The sequence below is a fragment of the Porites lutea genome, chromosome 9 (genome assembly GCF_958299795.1).
Source record: "Porites lutea chromosome 9, jaPorLute2.1, whole genome shotgun sequence".
Taxonomy (NCBI): Eukaryota; Metazoa; Cnidaria; class Anthozoa; order Scleractinia; family Poritidae; genus Porites; species Porites lutea.
The window spans coordinates 7,377,108-7,397,107 of NC_133209.1; the positions used below are offsets into that span (position 1 = coordinate 7,377,108).

At 36.7% G+C, this 20,000-nt stretch overlaps 1 protein-coding gene across 1 annotated transcript in view; it reads right to left on the bottom strand.

Annotated features, from left to right (window-relative positions):
* LOC140948821 (angiopoietin-1 receptor-like) overlaps nucleotides 1-20,000 on the bottom strand; it is a 40,454-nt gene that overhangs the window by 10,497 nt on the left and 9,957 nt on the right. The window contains exons 3-12 of the mRNA XM_073398096.1: nucleotides 17,098-17,397; nucleotides 12,860-13,156; nucleotides 8,699-9,010; nucleotides 7,390-7,510; nucleotides 6,708-6,907; nucleotides 6,159-6,343; nucleotides 4,931-5,029; nucleotides 4,196-4,348; nucleotides 1,410-1,553; nucleotides 510-770 (exon numbers count right to left, since the gene is read on the bottom strand). Of these exons, the coding sequence (XP_073254197.1) occupies nucleotides 510-770; nucleotides 1,410-1,553; nucleotides 4,196-4,348; nucleotides 4,931-5,029; nucleotides 6,159-6,343; nucleotides 6,708-6,907; nucleotides 7,390-7,510; nucleotides 8,699-9,010; nucleotides 12,860-13,156; nucleotides 17,098-17,397 (2,072 nt within the window). The remainder of the gene's footprint in view (nucleotides 1-509; nucleotides 771-1,409; nucleotides 1,554-4,195; nucleotides 4,349-4,930; nucleotides 5,030-6,158; nucleotides 6,344-6,707; nucleotides 6,908-7,389; nucleotides 7,511-8,698; nucleotides 9,011-12,859; nucleotides 13,157-17,097; nucleotides 17,398-20,000) is intronic.

Consider the following 20,000-nt stretch of genomic DNA (forward strand, 5'->3'; position numbering starts at 1 on the left):
TACTTTTCTCTTTTGTATGCCCAATGACCCATATGAATGCACAATAGTGTTATTGAATGTTGATTAAAATGCAAAAATCGTAATTGAATCTGATTTATGCGTAAATGTTCGTATTTTCGCGCTAATGAATGTATCTTCGCACTATTGGTCGCCGTTTCACGCAAATAATTACGTATTTTCTCGTAATGAACAGCAAAAAGTGTAGTAAGTATAACAACAGAGGTTCCGAAGAATTGACTCTAAAAAAGGAAAAGAAAGGAAAAGAAAAAGAAAATGGTGGTACCCATTTTTATATCCATTTAAACATCGCACAAAGAAACTTATGATGAAATCAAATTTTCTATGGTGCCGAAATCTGTTCATTTTCTGTAACGCGTACTTATTCTCGTTAAATTCATCTTTAAACTAAAACTATACACCATCTGTAAAATCAAAAGATTCTACGGGTGGCTGCAATGTGAACCGGTCATGGTTCCAAGAGAAACACAAAAAAATCTAAATAAGCCCACCATTCCTCGTGCTATCTGCCATGCAAAAGACATCGCGTCAGTTGGATGAAACGTCTCACAATCGTTATCACACTCTTTCTCATCTGTCTTTGGTGCAGCATTCTCTTCCTGGATCGACGACCAGAACACTGTCATTGGGATTTTGCATTGATCGTCATCGTCAAAATCACCTTCTCCTTGCTCTTTCTTGCCGTCAGGAGTGCTCGAAGGTCCCCCACTTGCTTCGGAATTATTTGGTCTGTCTTCAACTCGCTCTGTATCCTAAATAATTCACGTGATAATTTGCAGATACCGTAAATCCTCTATAAATACCCCCCCCCCCCCCCCAACCCTTCCTATTAGCTCCCTCTTTCTTCTCCCCTATCATTTTTCATATCAAAATTAATAAATGATAAACTGATTAGGCACTTTATGTGGACTAATCCGGTATGGCGCATTCAAGTGTTAAAAGTTCCGATTTGCTTGCTTGACCTTCGCCTCGAGACCTCCAAATTCATATACTTGGGATTCCACTTTGCGTCCTAGCGGCTTTATAAAGGCCTTATACCATCATCTTTGCTAAATTAGGTTAGACCCTCTCTCAAATATAAGCCATCTTCTCTATTAAGCCCCCGCCCCGAAACGTGGTTTAAAAAATAAACAAATAAAGCCCTCCTAGGGTTCAAAAAAAGATGTCATAGGGTCAATTACTTCAGTGATGATAATTATAAGCGAAACAATACTAAAAATTTTGTATGCTGCATTGCTAAATCATAATTATTATTTCAACTCTAATTTTGCAAGTGCGTCTAACATTTTCGAACCTGGAGATGACCCGCAGATGTCTTAAAAGTGGAAAAGATTTTTTGAGGAGGAAGGAAGCTACTATTGTTTTGTCCTCAACTTAAAAAAGTTATTTACCTCGGCGTGATTTGGTAGGGAAAATACGATCAAGGGTATATTGCAATCATCCTCACTGTCATAATCAGCTTCCTCTTGTTGCATCATGTCAACAATGCAAGGCTCAGCTTTTGTCCCCGGCAAGTTGCTTGTTTCCGCAACTTCCTAGATAATAAATAACATTAGTTAAACATTCACAAACCAAATTGAGGGCCCCACAGTCTATGTCAACGCGAGTTTTACTTTTTAATTTTGTTCATGCCTAAACTAAAATTGAACTCACTTTTTTATCCCTCATAGTTCAATTTCTCATACTTAAAGACATTTTATCAATAGATCAAGCGACTCTCTTAAAGGAAAGGAAAACAGCATGAACATAATCAGTTTATTTAAACTTTTGGCAACACGCGAATTGCATTAGGACAAAGTCGGACAAAAACTCTTTCAAGTTGCAACCATTTCTTATCTGGTCATAGAAGAACAAAGGCATACACTTAAAGTTCAGAGAGACAGTTCGGTATTAACGATGTCTCCCATCATTATGGCCCGGTGTCGAATTCCAGGGACGACGACATACGTAAATTCAGTTTGTTGTTGGTTCTCACCCTTGCTGCGCTTAGACCAGTCAGAGAAGGGTATAAAGTTGTCACTCACAAGTAATTTAAAGCGCACTGAAACGTGACTTGCAGTTGAAATTCCATCACAGGGTCGATTGCGAAAGCGATATTATATAATAAACGATGCTCTCGAGGCCACGGGATATTCTGAATATGTATGACTATCAGAGGAAAATAATCGAAGCATATCTGTCGGGGAGAGATGTTTTTGTCTCTGCTCCAACCGATGCTGGGTAAAGTCTAACTGTTGAGCTAGCTTCATACGCTTTCAATCGTTTATTTTGACTATATGGCGGGAATTGTAATGTGATTCTTCTACTTGCCGATATCACGATCTGTAGCGCGCGCGTGCCATCTTATTGAGGTTTATCCCTCCTTTCTCCTCTGTAATGGCCTTCCTCGACGATTCGAAGCTTAGATTATTAGATTAGATTTTTTTTTTGTCGGAGTGTAATCAATGAAGTCAAGGACTCCCTGAAATGTAACCAGAAACCCCGAAGACGAGTCACGCCACTCCCTATTTTTGGCGCGAAACGCAAATAAAAACCTTAATTTCATTCAAGCGAGACAAATCGACCTCTCGCGACTTCGTCGCTAGCTCGGCTGGACATAAAAATAACACAGATTAATCTACTCAATTTTTCCAACATCTCGGAGCCTTTGATGGACATATTGACGTAATTTGATGTCATTATGACGTCATATTGTTAAATTTTTTAACAGTATGCAAATTGCATCAATTTGTCCCCTCAAAGTGAAAAATACCCAAATAGAGGGTAAAGCGTGTATTTGATTTAATAGTTATAATATATTTGATAAGATGTTACTAAATAATAATACTATTATTCAATAAGTAAAAATAGAAATAAATCCTTTTTTGCAGCAAAAAAAGCAAATTGCGAAAAAAAAAAGGCTGTCATAACGGTTTTGCCATGGTAACGTAAATGTTGATGAACACGTCACGATAACTTTAAAATATTCCCAGATAATTTATAAGGAAATGTCACCAAGTTTGGTGGTCATACATGTAGCTTAAACAGTTTTGAAGTTATTCATTTTGTTTTAGTTATCCCCCCCGGTTTGAATAAGGTTAACACTCCCACAACTTAACTAGTGATATTTACCAATATAAACGTCGCGGTTTTTTTCGAAATTGTATTCATAATATATGACGTTTTCACATGATGGCAATCAGATTTTGATGTCCTTCTATGGAAAGGCTGGCGCTCAAAACGTCGTAGAAGGCCTAAATGTAATAAACGACCCTAAATGCAATAACATTTGTCCTAAATGTAATAAAGTCCTAAATGTAATAACAATTTGCCCTAAATGTAATAAACTCTTAAGTTGCCAATTACAGTAATTAGTCGCATAAGTGCCCTCCTCAAATAAGCGCCGCATTAGGGGTGGGGGGTTAATTAGCGCCGCGGCACTTATTTGTGTAGATGCGGTACTAAGCGGTATTACTATGGTATTAAGCTCCGCCCTAAAATAAGCACCGCATTTTTGGAGAAAAAAGTTAAACGGCAAAGTAACAGTATTTTTCTAAAAAAGCAATATTTAAGCAATAGAAAACTTTTTTCCTGTGTTTTGCATAGCCTGATATAAACACTCGAGGGGTTGGAAGAATTCGAGACAACTATGCATCTCATGCAAATACTAATAGTAATACCTCTTAGTGCCGTATTTACGCCAATAAGCACCGCAGCGCTTATTAACTTCCCCCCTCCAAATGCGGCGCTTATTTGAGTAATTACCGTACTTTGCAACTTAAGAGTTTATTACATTTAGGACAAAATGTTATTACATTTAGGACTTTATTACATTTAGGGTCGTTTATTACATTTAGGGCCTTCTACAAACGTCAGCTCCTTTGATCTTTTTAAATGTTCTTGTTTTGTACAGTGTGTTGTGCAGTATTTTATAATTACTTGAGGATCTTCCTATTGATTTGGATTAGTTTTGGCCCTATTCTCTCTGGCTTTTTAAAACGTTTCTGACGTAATCAAAGTCATCTTAATTGGAATAGTATTTTGCCTACTGCAAGCTCAGTAACTTTCATAACCTTGACTCTCAGAGAAAAAGTGTTGTCTCAAATATCAAAAAGTGACTGGTGGATGGTTTAATAGGGTTACTAGGCTTACTAGATCATTTAAAGATGAAAAAAAAAAAAAAAACTTTGAGATGTACCTGATTTGATGCCGAAGATACCAGCATTTCGATTTTGCATTCCTCTTCGCGATAAAAATCACCGCCGTTTTGCTCAATCACGTTAATAGCAGAACACGTTTTCACTGTCGGTACTCCCAAGGTAACTGTTTTCTTTTCAGTTGACACGTCATCCTGAATGGTTCAGTCATAACGTATCACTTATGATAGAAAGGTCCTTGTTAAAAACAAGTAAAGCCGGGGTGGTGTGGGGTGTTTTATGGTGTTTAGAGACGCATATAAGCTTTCAAACCTAAATATAATGCTAATTTCAAGTTCTCACAAACTTCTTATGGATTGATATCAATAATAATAATAATAATAATAATAATAATAATAATAATAATATAAAACAGAAAATCTTGCAATTTCTTTAAGGGCGATAACAGTCGATAGCTGTAGTATAGTTTTTAAAAAGGGATTGTGTTCTTTGTAAGGTTCAAGACGGGGTATATGTTTGCCTCAATAAGCATTTGCATGTTCTGTTTGCAGTTGTAATTCTTGTAACACATTAAAAATAATAAAAGAGTTATTAATAGTGGTTACTTTAATGAAACCAATTTTGGGGACTGTTTAAAAAGTGATTCTTAAGCCTTAACGTATTGGAGCTAACAAAAAAAAAAAAAATCTAAATGTTAACAGGACTTGCTTTATTTCAAAATAAGAATTTAATAAAAAGAATTATAAGTTACAATATTTCAAGTCGTTGCTATGTACCTGATCACCAATCGCGTTCGTGTTCCACGTCGGTGTCCCAGCATACAGCTCTGTGTCTTTGGCAGCCCCTGGTGTGACTTTTAGCATAGAACTGGTTATCTAATCAAGCCGACATAAAAAATAAATAAATAAATAAATAATAACAACGATTTATTGACAGTATTTCTACATCAAAACATGGTAGCTTTACATCCGTCATACTAACTAAAAACTAACGACTTACATATTAATGTTACTCAATCAATCATTGCTCGAATTATTCCCTAATACGTATAAAACAACGCTAGTGGTATACAGATGTAGTATAGTGGAGCATCTGTTTCTGATCGATGTATTCAAGGAGTTAACTTTAAAAAAATTAATAAAGCAAGACATAATGAATCCTGATTTGATTTGGCTTACTATATATGTATGCGAAATATCTGGCTCTGAGGTAAATAGTTAACCTTGTTGTCTAAAGAGACTCATAAAAGTGCTAAAAGTGCAAAAAGAAAAAGCTTTGACACGCGCTTCTTGTAAAAAAAGGAAAAAAAGTCCTTGCAAAATGCCAGAAAAGAAGTCGGGCAACTTATATCATCATCATCATCATCATCATCATCATCATCATCATCATCATCATCATCATCATTATCATCATTATTATTATTATTAGTAGTAGTAGTAGTAGTATTTTTATCATCATTATCATTATTATCATTATTATTATCTTTCTTCTTCTTCTTCTTCTTCTCCTTTTTTTCTTTCTTTTTTTATTGACACTTGTCTGTTGTTTGTACATATCATAAAGGGAGGGGCAGAGCCAAACTCCTTTCACCATTTTTTAAAAGTTGCTTTTGGATAACAAAAGAATAAAAATATAATAAGCAAAACTAAGATATCTACACAGAAGTGTACATACGTCAATCTTACTTAGAATGAATGAAATGAATAGACTAGTAGTTCATTCTACCACACGTTTAATTATTCTAATAGCATGCAACAAGATAGTCTCTTGCATGGCGCTAACACTCTGGATCTTATTGTTGCAGTTTTTCCGAGAAAGGGGGTTCGTTTCTCTCCCAGTCCTTTGTATCCTCCAAGAACATCCACTATAACGTCAGTTTGGTTAATCTTAAAATCAGGATGTCTCTCCCTAAGTTCGACTCTCACGGTTGTGAGTGGTATTGTGTGATCCTATAACTGAACAGAAGCATACATTATCAGTTGATGATTATTTAATTTGTAATACCTGACTTCTTTTATGTCGAAGCCAATGAAGCAAATCTCCATGAGCGATGTACTCTATCATGAGTAGAATTGGTTTCGTTGTGGTCCAACACCCAAAGAAACTCAGAACATTTTGATGCTTTCCAACCTTCTTCATGAGCTCTATTTCATCCATAAATTCCCTTTTCTCTTCTTCGTTGGCGTTTTCTGGCGACAACAAGGATAGTTGGGTACAAGAAAGAAAAAACAAATCATTGATCACCACAACTACATCTTCCGTAAAAGTGAAATTCTGTAAAGATATACTGACTTGTTGGGGCAAAGATATAACAGGCCGCTATTGTCCTTAGATTTCTTGGCGCTAGTAACCCACTTAATGACTTTCACTTTTACACATCCACTTTAATTCACAATGTGAGCTTTAATGTCACATTATTTTTCATGCGCCGTTAATTTATTATTATTATCAAGAGGCTTTTGGACACTTCTTGTAACGACGCTGGTGGTAAATAAATGCTGAACATCAACTTGCAACAAGAAGTGAAAAGTCAGTTTTCAAACTTAAACTCACCAAAAAGTTCTTTGACCGCAATAATTTTCTGCTTTCTAGGCCTGCTAGCCCAGTCTCGCTCGTCTTCAAAGTACGCCAAACCGTCCTTTAGTGTCGCTTTGTGAACTTTTCCAAATGCTCCTTCACCCACCAATTCAAGGAATTCTGTTCTGATTGGAGGAATTTCACAACCGTCTAAAACTTGGATGTCATTTGCAGTCCTATAATGTTTAAAAACGATGGATTGCAGTTGAAAGTTTCCACAACGGCCACCTTGGTGACAGAAAAAAGTGGCTGTTGAAGACAGGTGGCCGTTGTAGAGAGGTCTAAACAAGAGTCAGTGAATGAACTGTCCTCCAAAAAAGTGGCCGTTGTAGAAAGGTGGCCGTTAGTTGAGGTTCGACTGTATTTCAAAAACTAGAACGCTAATATAATTAATCAAATTTGAAAAAAATGGCCGAACAAAATTTAAGTATCGCTAGGTAACCAGATTTTCTCACTCGTGGCGTTCCGATGCGCAGCTTCACCGTGATGAGCTCTTCTACAAGAATGAATTATGTAGAATACAAAGGAGATGTATTCTGAAGGGCAAAAGAGACTACACGGCTCAGGTGGATGCAAATGTACTGGTATGTTTGGAAATATATTGCGTCTTTTGAAATGAAGGAAAAGAAAAATTTTAAAACAGATTGTACCTACACACCTCGTAGTGGCTTGGTTTCCTTTCTTTCTGTATTGATTGATGCACACTGCCAGCAGTACAGCTCCCAGGATTGTAAGTAAACCGGCGAAGGTATAGATGAGAATAAACTCCAGAGAAATACCTGTAATTTTAAATATAACAATTTTTCGCTTTCAGTATCTACATTGGCTGCTATGAGATCGACCGTTTTGATTCTTGATGTTTAAGTTTCAATTGTCTGGTTGTAGTTTTGTTTTCCCCAGAGCATCTCATCTTTCAATTTTTTTGACGTTTCTAAAATCAACAATTTATTTTTGGAACATCGCGGTGTGTGTCTTAGTATTGGCCGCGAGAACTCCAGAAGATGCTGTCATACTATACCACTCGGACCTGGCCCCGATGTGTAACAAGATAATAAATTATGGAGAATTTTGAAGGAAACGTTGTGTTCATTACGCGGGAAATTAAAACCTAAATATAAACTATAGACCCCTTTACGGTTGTAAGGGCATGCTGGGTAATCAGGACAAGATGGCAGGGAATTAAAAAGTTTGTATGGGAATTGCAAACTTTAACTAATAAATTTAAAGAAACTATAAACTAAATTTGGAGTGCACAAAAGTCCTTTGTCGCTTCAATCCGACAACACAAAAAATAAAAAAAATGTATGGAAGAACTCAGGTTTTCTAAAAAGCAACAGAGGACTGCTATGCACTCCAGGTTTAGTGTGTAGTTTTTTTAAGCTCATTACTTACAATTTTTAAAGGGCAAGTGAAAAATATATTCAATAAGCAAGAAATAAAAGACTTTGTATTCTCATACAAACTTTTGATTTTTTCACCATCTTGTCCTGATTACCCAGCATGCCCTCGCAACCGTAAAGGGGTCTATTGTAGTATGTATCTTGACAAAGAATAGCGTTACAACTTTCTTGGGACTGTATTTATTCTTTTGTATAGTTAATTTAATCTTTCAATAGTGTTGTACTAGATAAATAATCAATCCATAAGTGTCGTTCTAAATACATGTCTAGTGGTGGAAAATATGAGCAGGATCATTCTGTAAATATTTTTTTTCATTAGAGTGATACACTCAAACACCTTCTTTATGTATGGAGTGTTTTCACTCATGTGCCCAGCATCTATGCAAAATAATTGGAGCAAAAGCAAGCATTTACACAAGAAAAGTCAATTTAATCCTCGCAAGACTGGTTGGAACACTTTCATGGCTGCCGTTTTGTCCCTTTCAGTGGAATTTCAATATGGCCGCCGTGAAGTCATATCAAAACGCTCTATACAATGACCTGCACATTGTATGCATAATTATATACCTCTTTTATTATTCTTTACTGCATCCCTTTCTGTTGTGTAAGTCTTAGTAGTGATGGGGCTCGGTCCCACTTCATTCCACGCCAAGACCTGGAACTCATATTCCGTAGAACATTCTGTCTCGATCTTTTGGCTACTGGTATTTTTTCCTGTAATATTCAATCTGGCCCAGTCATTTTCACCTTGTCGTCTGTAGCTTATTGTATGAAATAGTACAGGGCAGGCACTTGATGATGGTTTCCATTGTACAAGGACAGCACACTCGTTTTCGTTTTTGCTCGATATAACGTTGAACACGGGCGTGTTAGGGACACCTATAAAACACGACATAACAATAAGAAGACGAGAACATGTATTATCCTATAGCTAATAGAACATTCCAACCTGTGTCTTAAAGCTTGTGGGTATCTTGTTGTTTTTGTTGTTGTTGTCAACTTTTGTTATTAAATCATAATTTCAGGTTAAGGTATTTAATCTTATCAATTTGTGATTCAAATTTTAATCTGTTTAATTTAATTTTTGGCCTAATTTTACCCATGGGATACCTGAAAACTAGCCGTATGGCAGAGCATATTAACAACGTAAATGAAGTGTAAATGTGGATGTTGTTGTTGTTGTCGTCGTCAAAGCAACTGGAGATCAAGGTGGCTCTTTGCTATGATTTTTAAAGAAATCCCTAAGCAAGTTGAAGCTTCCTTGCCTCCACTCTAGTAAGCTACCAGCTGTAGTTACGACCAGAACTGTTTGAACTATGACTAAAATCTTTACAGTTGAATCCCGATAACTCGAACCAAAATCGATTTCCCCTGGATTTCTTTCATAGATTTACTGTCAGTAATTTTACCCTCGATAACTCGAACATCCTGCTAACTCGAATTAATTTTTGTCTCGCCTCAGATCATTTCTGTAATTTTACCCTCGATAACTCGCTAACTTTGATCGCTTAAAAATTCGAAAAAGAAAGAAAAGAAGACAGTGCACTGGCGTCCGAAACTTTGAATTTTGAATCTCCCACTAACGTGTTGTAGGCATATAATTTACAAACAGGGCGTAAGAAGCTAGGACACGAGCGAGCGGGGTCGAGCGATCTAGCTGTGATGCAAGGGTCTGGGTGCTACCGAAGAGACAAAACAAGATGGCAGACATTATACTGGACCGTCAGAGAGATTATCCAGCGGACGTTATCCATTACCCCGTGTCATTAATTGGCTGCAAGCAATAGCGAAGGAACAAATTATTTTTTCTCACGTTCGTTTTTTGTTTTGTTTAATTTTTTCCCCCCAAGAACAAATATCTGTATTGAATATAGTTCCAACTCCGTGACCTCTTAATCTTGTGCCTTATTGGTAAGAAAATGGCATCACAACTTAGATGATAGCACTGACATAATATATTTAGACTAATATTATCGGTTCTCTACTTCAGTTTATTATCAAGTTGTGTTATTCACCATCTGCTATGGCATTATTTTATGCTGCCCAGTTTCAAGGCCAGATGCATGATCTGTTTTCACTATCAAAGTTTGGATTTGTTGGTGTACATCAGTATTCTTCTCTAAACACCTTATTGAGCTATATCCAATATTGAGCATTACTGTTGGACAGATTGAGAAAAGTAAATTCCGGGTAAATTTAAAATATCATAAAATCATCATTAGTTTTTTATCTTGCACACTAATACTACTGTGTAATGAAGAATAAGTATGTGGAAAAACAAATAATTCACTACCCTTGAAAAAACAACAAAGAGGTTGCAAGAACACAAATAACTAGCCCAGAAAATATTATTGTTTGATAATGACAGCTTTTTGTAATGAAATGGTCATTGAAAACTACCCATGCAAGACATACTAAGAAACTTAAAAGAAACTAAACATTCACTAGTCTTACATTGAAACCGGGCATTGCCAGGAGATAAATCTTACAGATGCATATAAAACATGTATATAACATACAAATTCAAAAGTATATAATATACAAACAAGAAAGTTATACAGAATTATGCACAAATGAAATAGAAATGACGTGTAACAGCTATCAAACCATTGAAAAAGAAACTTGTTAGTGTGACCAGCAACCCTAGCACACTTGTATACTTCAGGTCCAGTATGATTCAATTTTACTCTTGGTTAAATTTATTAATTGCAGCCAGGCTTAATCAAACTTGATTAAAAAAATACTTTCCTGTTTCCTTGCAACTACAATATATCATATTAAGAGAGCGAGAGAGAGAGAGAGGATATAATGCTACAAATATTATACAATAGTACAATCAAAAGATAACGCAGCTCCAGGAAATCGAGCTGGTCTCTACTATTCTTCAGTCATTTTCTTTTGACTCTCTATACTGTCCATTAATACAGACATTTTGTCCCAGTCCCAATAGTTTCCATCTGAGAGCTGACTGACGACAAAAATACAATGCTACTCAGTCTTAATTTATTCTACTTGCAATCAAATTAAGACCTCTTCATGTTCTTCTTCCTAATATCAGTATTATGAACTCGTTTATCTTTTAGTGTGTGTTCTAGTAGTCTTATTAGGCCTTGCACTCACTGTTGTCCCGCAAAAAATTATAATAACAAACACATTCTATGATTTAGTTTTACAGTGGAATCTTTGTGGGGATTTGTAAGCAAATTTCTCCATAGGATCCATTCTGTTTCTGTGCAATACAACCTTTAGATTTACCGCAGTACTGTCACACGAGATCATTCGAATGCAATTTTCTAGTAGAACTTTAAAAATAGTCAGAACCTTCTTGGGTCGTGGTTCTGTAACTAAATAAAATTATTTATCATCTTAGTGTATAATAAAAAATGCAAAATCGCTAAATTGGGCGACTGAAATGTTATATTTTACTAACAAGCTTAACGCTAACGTACAAAAAAAACCCTTGCTATAGCCATACATATATGAAGTCGTCATTTCAGAAGTGAAAATACCATGAAGGTTCATAAAAGTTCACTCTAAAAATTTCTATGCACAAACAAAATTTATGAAATCATTACATATTTTTTTGTAGCCGTTTATTATCATTTGGTTTTGACTGGCAAGATAAAACGCGACCGTCAACCTGTTGTACTCGATAGGCCATTTTGACACTACATAAACATAAAAGGCGAAAAAACACCTTAACTTGTAAGACTAACTATCAAATATGACCTAAATGTTTTCTGTACATCACATAGAAATACGCCAAATATAAAATCTAATTATAGATTACAGCGATCTTAAGATATAAAGCAATAAATCCGAACCTACCTCCAGCTAGACGGCGCCATTTTTCTTGCCCTGGCAACGGATCGAGAGCGGAAAGCGAACTAGTTACAGTCCTACTCCGCATCACAGCTGAACCAGGGAGCGTGTATGAGCGTTTCAACGCCCTAGCTTCTTACGCCCTGGTCACAAGCCTAACGTGAAACAGCTTTACTTCTTAAAACAGTAAACGCATGGTCTATTTAGGCTACGTTTTGTTACGTTTACGTTCTGATTTATGATGTAGAAGTATCTTTCAATTTTCACCTACCATTTCTACAATTAAATGCGATTAAAATGTTCACTGTACAGTAAAAACTAGTTTTTCCCTTACTTCCGGCTATTTGCTTCGAGCTCCAGATAAGTCGAACTCCCGATAACTTGAACTTTTTTCGGTTTCCCTTAAAGGTTCGAGTCATCGGGAGTAGACTGTATATCGAAAAGCCCTTTAATCGACCGCCTCTGGTCTTTTTCTTTGATGTTAAGTTCTCATATGCGACTACTTGTTCAACACTTGACTATAATTAAGCATGTGATCAAACTTAGGGTAATACATAACATAATCCGGCTCTAATATCCCATTAAATTTGAATAAGATAATGTAATTAAAAAAGGATGAATGGGTAATTAATAACATATACCAACTAGTAAGCGACCGTCCCTAATAGCCTTATCACATGGTTGCTTTGATAACAGATTCCAATTTGATTTTAGTAAATGAATCCAGCCCCAGGAGTGCGAGGACTTTTACGAATTACAAAGGCGATCGCTTACGAGAGCTTCGTCTGTAATTGAGATGGGCAAAACAACTGCACAACCCACGGGATTAGTTAAAACTTGGAGAGACAGTCATGGGATCGGTTTTACAAATTGGGTCACACTTGACAAATTTTTGCCGCAAAACACCTGCTTGAATCGTAGATACTTTTGACATCTCAGAAGGCCAACCATATCCCATTTTGTTCTGCGCCATTACTCTTACATGGTACTCGCTATTTGGCTTAAGATGGGTAAATAGACATGACTGAGTTAACCGAGAAACGTTTTTTGTTGTCCATGGTTCCTCGGAACTGGCCGCTTTTATCTGTGCAAGGTACCCTGTCACCATTCCTCCTTCGGCGTCACGTGATAGTGGACTCCAAGTTAAGTTTATAGAGCTACAGCCTCGTTTTAAATCCAAAAGCGTAACGGGATATGGAACATCTATTAAAAGTGAAAGCAGTTTTAGTATAAATAAACAAAAATAATAAAAAAGATTTATACGGTGAGAGAAATTCTGAAAGCATTAAAATCTTTAACCAATTCGACTGAGATTTCCTGCTAACAGTTTTACCAACCGTTGTTTTTGGCTTCTAAAAAGTCTTAATGAGGCTATGGTGCTTTAATTGGCAGTGCCACAACCTCAGAAAGCTTTTTTCCTGTTATCATCATGATTCACTCTTAGCAAGAAATTTTTCCTCATGAGATATTCATGCCTTACTTGCTTACTTGGACCCATGCTATGTGTTTTATTACACAGGGTAAGGTTTTTTTTGTAGTGTTATTGGCCGATATGAATTTGAAGTGAATCGTTTTGTAAGGAACTGGGCGTCGCAATCTTTTATTCAAACGAATAATATTCTTTCCAAAATACTCTAATAAGTTAAAAATCCATGTGGGATAAGAGTTTGATTGCATGTCAGAAAAATAACGTATTCTAAAATAAATATTTCAATTTCGAAGCAGGTAAGCTCGTCGATCTTTGAAAACATGGCGGCTCAAACACACAAGTCCAAGAAGCAACACAATGTGGCTCTCTATATTTATTTAATTATTTAACCAAAGAAAGTGTGTTTACATTGTGCTGTTCTCACTTCCCATGCTGTGCTTCCTTTACTGCGTCCCAAGTTATTCCAAGCAAAGACAATTACTTCATACTTCTTGCTGTGTTGGAATTCAAGCTTTAAACTTGTTAAACTGGCGTTGGTGGTATTTATTATTTTCGTTATTTTCTCGGTGGCTGGTTGAACTACTTTGTAGCGCAATGAATACATGGTGATGTTGCAGTAGATGTCGTTTGGGCGTGTCCACTGCACTGTTACAATGGGTTTCATCCCAGGGATTTCTGTTTCATTGTTTATTATTTCGGAAACATCAGGCGGTCCTATAATAAACTAATGAATTAATTATCTCCATCAAACAAAACGATGTTTATCAGTGAAGAAAAATCAATTAATTGGGGTTAAAGGTAAAGCAGAGGGGTAACCATATAAATGAAAACTCTCAAAGGTTAACATGACACAATCAGAAAATGAATGCTAATATTGTGAAAAGAAAGGAGGACGAATGAAGAAATAATAACGACAATCTTTTCGTTTGGTTGTCACGTGACTGACCGAGCGTACGTACGTACGTACGTACGCGTCTACAGATTGTACGGGTAGGGTAGGGGGGAATATCAAAAGGAAGGGAGGGGTGTCTCAGGTATGTCTTGGCAAACCCATGTCTTTTATATTGGCCATTCACAACATGGTCAATTGACAGCTGTCAAAACAGGATAGCCACTGACCAGTATCACATTGCCATATCGAGGGCTCATGTGTCAACTCATCAAGGTGACGTGATTTATTTGGAAGCTGTCCGCTGACCAGTTGTTTTACTAGATCGCAATCAATTTTCAATCTCATACTTTCTAGCTAATTTAAGAGCACAGGAAAACTGATAATGCACACATCCATTGGACATCAATGTTGTGATCAATTGACAGCTGTCAAAACAGGGTATCCGCTGACCAGTATCACTTGACCGTATCGCGGGCTCAGGTGTTGACCCATCGAGGTCGAGTATTTTTTTGAAGTTATCCGCTGACAAGTTACTAGTTTTCAAATGATCGCAGGCTCAAGTTTTATTGTTTTTAATTCGTATGAAATATATTTTGTTTTTGTGCCGCACAATTAAAATTTTGATTTAAAACTGACCTCGGACGCGAAAATTCAGCCAGCTATTACAGGCAGGGAAGGCAGTTGCTTTTGACTTTCGTCACCATGGTCACGCGTTGGTCACGCTCTACGTGCAATTTTTATGCTCTGATTGGTCAAAATTTGACAGGGGAGCTCATGAGAAAAATTTATGCAGCATCTTGAATCTTGATTACTTTGACAGCTGAGGCTGACAGAGTTTTGTGTCCACTTGTGATGTTTTTAACTGTCTTTTTCCACTGGATGCACAAAATGAAATTCAGCTGTTATCAGGAGTCTTCTGTTATTCATGGCTAGTTAGTTTTTGGTTGAGAAATTAATACATTACTTGTCAAAGTCGGAAATCCGATTTCGAATGGCATCGATTTCGCTTTTCACCTTGCTTGATGCGTAAGGGTTGAAAAGTCTGAGGCGATACTAGCCTTCCTTGATACCTTTCAGGAGCTGCATCTCGAATGGTAAGCCTCAGTAATTATTGTGTTTGATGTTTGTTTTTTATATCTAATTTAATGAAGTCGAGCGCAGTTTATGCGGCTATGTAGTCTATGCACTTTTGTAAGATTTGAGACAATTTGATATGACCAAGAATCAGGTTTGATATAACCTTACAGAACTTTAAAAAGCCTTTAGACATTTTCTTACCGCAAATAGAAAGAAAACGTTCTGAAGAACATTCAGTTATAATTCTGGCTGTAAAAGAAAGCTTTGAGCGATTTTCTTGCCTCGAGTTCATCTTTGAAAAAAGTAAATTCCGGGAAGCCGGCTTAGAACATAAACCTAAGCTTTAAGCTTGAAGACTCAGGATTTTTAGAGACACTTTAATACTTGTCTTCGTGAATGAAAAACGTTGTCTCTGTATATGTTTCACCGAATTATATTTCTTTTATTGATTGTTGGTAGTCTCTCTTGTAATTTTAATCGCCGTGCCGTTTGTTTTCAGTCGTTCAGTGAACATCGCTTGCAGGAGTACTCAAAATGCCGCGCTTATCAAACCGGCGCTTTTAAAGATTACACATGGATAAAACCATTTAATAAAACTGAATAAACATAATAATTTCTTTATTATGTTGCAGCTTAACTCTAGTATGTTCGTTCAAACACTCGCTACAGCTCGAACAGTGAGAACTGGCTGGCCGTATATGTGATTTTGGAAATTTTTTTAACGGTTTAAAAAGCCCACGCGTGCTTCGATCGTCCTGAATGTTGAATGAGTGCAATTTGTGTTGCAAACTTGTGAAATACTGCATTCTGTCCGAGGCCTGTATGATAAAAACAGTACCTCATGGTACTGTTTCACCTCAGATGTGATGTATAAATTGTATAAAAGGTTGGTTTACACGCACTCGGTTTTTTGACAAGATTTTGTAAAGTAAACTTGTCGAACACAAAAAAATTCGGCCTGATTTTTTTTCCAGGCATAATTAATCTTACGGTGATCAAGAGCCATTATGGCTCCTAAATGTTATCGAAGATGATTGCTATTTTTGGGTGTACATATGAGGATATCAATTCGATGTAAGATTTGGCTCACTCTTGGACTGTTTGCAAATTATTTTTCTCTAAAATCACTAGGCCTTTCCCTCAAAAGTCACATGAATGTGCTATGTACTCTAAAGTTAACTGAATTGTGGAATACAAGTTTATTGTTTGATTTAAATTATAAATATATTAATGGGAGCCTCGCTTTTAGCCCTGGCTAAATCTATATATTAGTCGAATATAGGTAGGATGTAACTGTTAAAAAACATAAGCCTATCCTCCAGTGGTAAACAATATTTTATACGTCTAAGAAGTTCCAATTTCTTATTTGTCTTATTACTGATATAATCAATTGATCTTGCCAACTTATTAGATGGTTATTGATAACCACACCCAAGTAAGAAAAGGAGCTAACTTCTTCAATACTCTTATCATCAGTGGTAATTGAGATTGAATTCAATTTTTTCAAGCGCTGGCTGCTACCTATATTAAAAAAAAAAACTTGTTTTTATTAATATTCAGGGTAAGCTGATTAGACATGAGCCACTTACTAACTTTATCTAGGTAGGTTAGGAAGGAATGACTGCATGAATTGATAAACATAGAGATAAATCTTGAAGGGAGATGTAAAAGAAGCTATAATAAGTATATAAGGACCACAAACTAAAACTATGTGTAATACAACAGTATTAAGATGTAAATACTTACCAATTAAATCCGTTGTTTCTAAAGTGTCTGCCCATTGGCCTGGCCCCTTCTTATTGAAAGCTCGGACTCGAATGAGATACTCTGTCTCACTGCTCAGGTCTGTGAACAAGCAGCTATGATTTGAAACGAAGGCTGTGCAGTTGCGCCAGCCACCACTTCTATCTCTTGACGTATTTAACTGGACTTGATAGCCAGTTAGAGGACCTCCACCAGAGTCTAGGGATGGTGGCTTCCAAGTGACTTCAAATACTCCACACTGTCTTTGTTTGACTCCAGGCGGATCCTGCTGAAGGGGAACGCCTATAATAAAATTAGTGTGTGGTATTTAGGCTGCCGATAAGGACAGAGCACAACACTATGTTTCGAGTGCGAAATCTCACTTACAACCCCTTCAGGAGGTCTACAAAATTGAGTTTCTACGTCAATCTTAACCTGCGATCAGGCGGTCCTTTTTTCCGTTTTGTTTGGGAGACGAGGGGAAAAGGACGCCTGATAAATTACTTTACACGTCGTCTGCTCGTAGTCCAGAATCTGGACTTTCGTCTGATAGGTTCACAAATAAAAGATCCTTCGGAGCCCTGAATCGATTGGTTACAAGCGACATATTTGACTTCTGGTGCAATAAGATAGGTTTTTTCACCTTCGCATCTTCACGACAGAAACCCCAAGATGATCGCTTAAGGCTAAAAGCTAGGTCTCAAAAAACGATAAATAAATACTTTTTTAGTAAATCAAGTCAAAAATGCAGAGAGAAAAATCTTGACAGCCCATGAGGACGAGTTGTTATTTGTCATCGGTAAGGATATCCGCTATTTCTTCTTCGACGGGGCGGGGGGTTAATGGGAATGTGCCGCTGGATGGGGTCGCATTTTCACGGCTAGATTTACTATAATGGGGTTACATTTTCATTGGAGTTACTAGAATGGGATCGCACATTTTCGGGATTTGGTGGATCAGAAATTTCAGGTAGGTAGGGATTTAAAAAATGGGAGGATTTTTACTTCATTTCGTTTAACCAATGTCATTCATTTCAGGATGACCAAGTTAAAAGGTTTTATAAGGTAGATGCCTAAACATAAAGTTAATAAGTTGGGATCGCGAAAATTACATTTTCCCAAAAGTGACTAAGATAAGGTCTATATTTGGCCACAAAATAGACTATAATGGGGTAGGGGTTCTGAGAGGCAAGCGGCACACACCCAGCAAAAATTAACCTAAGTGGCCCCCCGGGCTTCTTCGATGCTTTCTTGCTCGAACCAGGTAGAATTTACTCCAAAAAGCATTGACTTTGATTTCCGATCGAGTTTAAGGTGGCTCGACTGGATTTTTTTGGGGGGATACCTCCCAAGTTTGAGCATTAACTACGTCGCCAAGAGTAAAGGCATGGAAAAAAGATTACCACAACTGTATTATATAAAGACGAAAATTTCTTATGATCTGGGTTTTATTGCAATGGGAGTCGCCATAGCAACCTAACGACGCCATTACGTTTTTTATTTATCTTTGTGTTTCTCTGTACCAAGAGCTTTTTTAAGAAATCGCTTAAGGGAGTTTGTACCTGCCATAATTGTCTCAATTATATCAAAGTTTGAACAAATTCTATGAGAGCGTTTTTGAGATATTTTGAAACGAAGTTTTAAGCATCATAAAAACAGTGAAATAGCATGCTATCCACACAATTAGCTAAAATTTTTAAGAACATGATAAGCTTGGGAAACGCGGCTTCATCTCATAGTAGTTTGATTCCACTGAAAACTGCGTACAAAAAAAAGAGGAGAATTGCTCCGAGCGATCGCGAGTAAGAAGAATTTTAGTAACTTGCATTCAGCTGCTTTTGTTACTGTTTTTGCACGTAATTTGGTCTATGCCTACAAATTTCGCATTTTTCAAAAAACCGCTCCATAAATTTTTTTTATAAATTTGACAATCCCGAGATCCAATAAATATACCCTGCAAGTTTCAAGAACATTGAAAACAGAAAAGGCTTTTAAATAGGGCCTAAAATATAACCAATTTCCCCCAAGATTTTGTGTTTACAAGTGAGCGTCCTCGTTATTTACTGGCATTGTTTCCAAGTTTCATATGCACGTGCACATTTAGCAAAAAGATAGAATTTGCATCAAAAAGGACCCTCGGTTAAATCTAATAACCTGGTAAAGAAATTAGTGATATATTATAACATCACATCAACTCTTTGTGAGAGTTTCTGTGATGTTGTAACCTGAGTAAGATAACTAAGTATTGCATTCTACACGGTAAGCCGTGACGTTCACCTTCTCGGCTCTCACTGCTATCTGTGACACAAGCCAATTATTAGCATATTCCGGATATTTCTTCCGAAGGTAATCGAGAGCTCTTTTTGATGCAAATTTATTTCTTTTTGCTAAATGTGCACGTGCATATGAAACTTGGAAACAATGCCAGTGAATAATGAGAACGCTCACTTGTAAACACAAAACCTGGGGGCAAAATTGTTTATATTTGAGGCCCTATTTAAAAGCCTTCTCTGTTTTTAATGTTCTTGAAACTTGCAGGGTATATTTATTGGCAATTGATCTCGGGATTGTCAAATTTATAAAAAAAATTATAGAGCGAAATTTGTAGGCATGGACCAAACTACGTGCAGAAACTGTAACAAAAGCAGAGGAATGCAAGTTAATAAAATTCTTCTTACTCGCGATCGCCCAGAGCAATTCCCCTCTTTTCTTGTACGCAGTTTTCAATGGAATCAAACCACTATAAGATGAAGCCGCGTTTCCAAAGCTTATCATTTTCTTAAAAAATTAGCTTATTGTGTGGATAGCATGCTATTTCACTGTTTTTATGATGCTTAAAACTTCGTTTCAAAATATTTCGAAAACGCTCTCATAGAATTTGTTCAAACTTTGATATAATTGAGGCAA